General features: G+C 35.1%; 1 protein-coding gene across 1 annotated transcript in view; it reads right to left on the bottom strand.

Moving 5' to 3' along the window:
- Window positions 1–3147: 3147 nt before the first annotated feature.
- The window catches only part of TMEM18 (transmembrane protein 18), a 2358-nt gene continuing 352 nt past the window's right edge, over window positions 3148–5153 (bottom strand). The window contains exons 3-5 of the mRNA XM_029084132.1: window positions 4502–4556; window positions 3334–3427; window positions 3148–3237 (exon numbers count right to left, since the gene is read on the bottom strand). Coding sequence (XP_028939965.1) covers window positions 3148–3237; window positions 3334–3427; window positions 4502–4556 — 239 coding nt within the window. The remainder of the gene's footprint in view (window positions 3238–3333; window positions 3428–4501; window positions 4557–5153) is intronic.

Below are 5153 nucleotides of genomic sequence, written 5' to 3'. Positions count from 1 at the left end.
ACTTAAATTCAGGTCTCCCAATTAAAAGCAAAGGTATTCCACCAGCCTTAAACATTTGGCTCTCATTCACTTAAACATAGAAAGTTCTGAAGAGGCAAAACAGTCTCTAAATTTAAGATGTAACTATTTTGGTTTGTCAGCAAGTAGGCCCCTACATTATGTTACTGAGCTATCACTTCATAAATCCAGTCACATAATGAAGAAAAGCCGTGCTGTACTTAATTCTGAGGGTTTCTCTTATGGTTAAAGATACCAACTTTTTTTTTTTTTTTAAACTTAAACTTAGTGTTTCTTAGGCAGGGTTAGCTAGGGGACAACTCAGATAAAAGTTTGAGTTTTTCTGAAATGTAGAAAATGGGAATATTTTTCTGACAAACACGTACATGGAAACCACATTGTTGTGTTTGTGAACATACATCTAATATAACTGTTACATTTATGTATTATAGTTTCAGTAGTCAGGGAAGGTTTAAAAACAAGCTTACAATTTTGAAGCGTTCATTTTGAGACATTGGTCCTTCAGAAAATATTGAATTTTGGAATTTGGAGCTCTTTATACTTTCACTCAGCAATACTTTTAGAAGACAAAAAACCCCTCGTTACATTGATACTTTCTAAACCAAGAATTATTGACCTCCTAGCTATTGCATTGAGTCAGTGGTATCATAAATCAACAAATAATATACAGCTCAAATGGATTTTTACTTGCTAATTAAAAATAAAGTGCCTGCCACTCACACTCTAGGGTTCTTTGTTCTTCAACTTTGTTAAAGGGCTGTAATGCCCTGGGATCTTATATTAAAGGGCAAAATTACTCTGGTAATGCAACAGAAAATGAAATACTGCCTGAAAGGTCAACTATGCTGAGAGGAAAAGAGAAACTAAGCAAGCATAAGATTTTTTTATTTCACTTGGGATCTCTGAAGGGGGAGAGAATTTCTCTAATAAATCTTATGCCAAGCAAGAGCAACACTAAATTGGCAATACAGAAAAAGTAATTTCTTGTCTATGGACAAGATAAAACCAGGACATTATGCTATAAAAGACAGCTATAACTGCTGTATCTCACCAGTTCCACATACTTACAGAAGAAGGAATTTTCATTTTTTCCAACCTCACACACAAGAAAGAAGACAAAATACTGAACTATTCCAGGGAAGTTTGGCTGGGATGTAATAAATAAGGCACATAAAACTTGCTGCTTGGCTGCTCTGAACCACCTCATGTACTGTGAATCAAATTCATACATGTTGTGAAGCCAAAGTCTATTGATAACAGCTGGTATCTCTGTAGGATATTTACATACTTACTGAAGACTTACAGCTTTAAGTGTGTGATACTAAAACTATTGTGCAATGATATTGTTGCAGAACATTTCAAAACAGGAAAGTCAGGAGCACAATATTTGTGTGGTCATGCTTAGGGTCATGTATGAAAAATTGCATACCTGTCCCTATAAAATCCTAAGAGCAAAGCTGAACTTTTGTAAACCAGCCTGGGAGGACTGTATCTAGCTATATAAAATCAAAGAGGCCTGTTCCTTGGTCCCAAAGACAGGTGCCACAGCCTATCTTGTAGCCATTTGAATAGATTCTATTCAATCCTTCAAAACAGGGACTGTTTCCAAAAGGCACATGCTATCTACCAGACCACTTGAGAAGTTTCATTGCGAAGTGACATTTGACACTACACGACACTGCATCAAGAATTGCAACCTCATGGATGATTATGGGTCAACATAGCAAGCCTGCATCTATTTAGTTTGCTAATACAAAGTAGCCTAGAGGCCTGTGATAGAGCAATGAGTCAGGAGAGACATGCTAAATTAATCCATGGCAAAGGTAAAGAAACGTATTCCAGACTAACACTGCACTGACCTTCTAACAATGCTGTGAAGCCCTCCAGAAACAGCGTGCCTTTCTCCCTAACCTTGCAAACTCTGTATGCATCTGCTTATCTCTCTCAGGTCCATGTTCCCACTGGTATGAAGACTACTCAAGTATTTAAAATTAATTTCACAAATACATACAAGCTTAAAAACTCACTGGCGTTCAGCATTTTTGTACCCAACTGTTCCTCACATTAGTGTAAGTTCAATTTTGTAGATCATCTTCCCTATGTCTTAAATGACATCTATTTTAGACAGAAGTTTAGGTCTCCACACAGAGGTTTAACTGCTTCCAGATACAACTTTTACTAAATATGTACAGACAGTCTTCCATTGTGTCTGTTCCCTCCTCTGGCAACATCCTTAATCTAAGAAAAATAGGCTACTCTGAGCAAAACTGAAGCCTTCTTCATTTTTACCAGTCAATTTTTCATTTTCAGTTATTTATTAAAAAAAGTAAAGTATATAAAAAAGGAACAAAATTGCATAGAATATCACAGAGTTCCTCCTCTTCCTTTCTTCTCTACAAGTAAGTAAAAACTACAAAACTTTTGTCCAGTTTTAAGAAAAGATATTTATCTAGGAGCATTAAAATCATGAACTTTAAACTGAAAGAAATCTAGAGATTGTTTTGAATTACTTACACAAATGAAGTACAAAATTTTACCAAACTGGGAATTTTTATAAGAAAAAAGAAAACAATCCAATTAAAACTTAATTCAAATTAACTCCATTTAAGATACAGTGGATAAATTTATTTATAAAATGCTACTGGCACACAATACACACAGGAAGTATGAAATTTTATTTACAAAGAAGTTAAATGCTTCACAGAAGCATGGATTCCTGAGGTATTCTGAATACAATCCCTCACTTACTGGAACTCACAACAGTGCTCCAATTGGCCTAAGCAGCAGAAGACTGGATACTTGATAAACACACAGTCAAGACATAGTTAAAAATACAAAGTCGAATGGAAACAGACTGGAAGACTGTGTCTCACCAATAGCCTTGGTCATGGTGGAAAACTGTCTCACCTTGAAGGACAAAAAGACCTGTTAAGACTGGGTTTCTCAATTTCACAGCCAGTTCAACTGTATTGTAGATACCTGCTTTCACCTCATTGTCCACGGCCACAGGCTGCAAAGTCCTCTCGACATCAGACACAAAAGCATTGCTGTTTCTGGATAAACATACAGAAGGACTGATTACTTGGACAGGTATTATTACAATTTTTTAAAAAATAGCGTTAGGTGCTTTCACTTCATTTTCACTTTTTCTGCTTTCATTCTCTGCTGTAGCGTCTTCAGTTCAGTCATTACATTCAAAGTTCTGTAAACCCAGGTTACCTGAAAAGTAAGTAAATTATAAAATTGAGCTCATCCATATACATTTACTTACCAATTTAAAGGAAGAAGTATCCATATAAATGAACGTATACGTACCACAATTATAATAGTATTCACCAGAAGTGGTGCTGAAAATACTAGTGAAATAAACATTCCTCTTGAATCAAAGTACTGGTATTTAGAAAACAGCCTGAAAGAAATAAAATAAATAAAAATAAAAGACGAAGCTTTATCCAATTCAGTGTAGTTAACATAACATTAGACTTTCACAGTAACTATCCAACATGGACGTTGTACAGATTACCCTACTTCTTGGGATCCCCAACCATAGGCTAGCATTCTACTGTCTAAGTCAAAACAAAGAGACAGCCAATATTTCATCAGTTATGAAATCTATTACAATACTAGTCTTTCTTTTCTTTTCTTTCAGGTTTTACTGGTCAAAACCTAACTAAAATAACCATAGATAAAGTAACTTACTAATGTGACTAGATTAGTACATACATCTGTGCATCAGAAATCATGCTTATCCTTAAGTGTCTGAAATTACTTTCTTAGGTATTTTGGTTACTCATATTAAAAAGGATAATGGAATATTAAATATAGCAAAGCTGTAATTTAGGCTGTGTATGCCTGAAATGGAACATAAAGACTTACAATTAGATGCCTGCAGAACATAGTGTTAAACACATAATTTCCAGTTCCACCAAGGAAAGGTTAGTTCAGTGCTTATGAAAATAAGCTATCAGTTTACTTCTGGTACACAGGCTTAGTAAACCAGGCAAATTGTAATGTTTTTAATGCTTATAAATAAGTACATAAAATAGTGGTAATATTTTGAGAAGAGGTGGTTAACTTCAGCTTCTTAAACATGAATAGCTACCAAAGAAAACCCAACAAAAAACCCCACCAAAGCTCACATCCTCTTCCCCTTAATCATCCCACTCTGCTTTTCTCTTAGTTTTCTGACTAGTTATTTTACAACCATACATATAAACACTGATTTTAAGCAGTACAATAAATACATGCTAGCTATTAAAAATTACCTTTTCTTATAAGCTAAGTGGTAACTATACTGTACTGTATGGTTTTTTTCAAAAGCTTTGTATCAATCAATGCAACAGACCCTCTGCCATCACATTCTACTGATGAGGCATGAGTGACTCTTTAAATTAATGTTTTATTGGAATCATATGAAAAAAAAACCAATCAATTTTTATAAGAATATCCATTTAAACGTGAAAAGGAAAGTGAAAACATTTACCTCCAATTCATGGCTGCTAATTCATTTATATATTCAGCGCAGTACACTAAGCCCACTGTACAACAAAAGAAAAATATTAGATTGAACATTTATTTAAAATTAAACTGCTATCACTTCTGCCATGTATACTAAAGATGTACACTTATCAGACCTTTGAATTCCTTTATCCTCAGATCAAACTGCACATTTAACATTTAATTGCACAAAATAATTTCTGAATTAGGTTGCCCAAGGAAGTTGTGGATGCCCCCTCCCTGGAAGTGTTTAAGGCCAGGCTGGATGAGGCTTTGAGCAACCTGGTGTAGTGGAAGGTGTCCCTGCTGATGGCAGGGGGGTTGGAACTGGATGAGCTTTAAGGTCCCTTCCAATCCTAACCATTCTATTATTCTATGAATTAAATGCCCCATATAGTTACTAAGGAGTATTATGGGATCACAACATACCCACTATATTACAAACAAAATCCTGCTCATCTGAGCTTATAGGGAGAGCTCCGCATATAAATGAATATCATGACAATGGTTATCATTAAAAGACTTATATTAAGAGTACTAATACTTGACAGTATCAGGAGAATAAGCATCGCATATGCCCTTTATCACCCGAATGTCAGTTCAGAGAAGCATGAACACACGACTCACCCATGCAGAGG

This window comes from Antrostomus carolinensis, unplaced genomic scaffold, assembly GCF_000700745.2.
Source record: "Antrostomus carolinensis isolate BGI_N321 unplaced genomic scaffold, ASM70074v2 scaffold16000, whole genome shotgun sequence".
Classification (NCBI taxonomy): domain Eukaryota; kingdom Metazoa; phylum Chordata; class Aves; order Caprimulgiformes; family Caprimulgidae; genus Antrostomus; species Antrostomus carolinensis.
The sequence above is the reverse complement of the archived record's forward strand: the minus strand, read 5'-3'. Positions and strand labels throughout refer to the sequence as shown.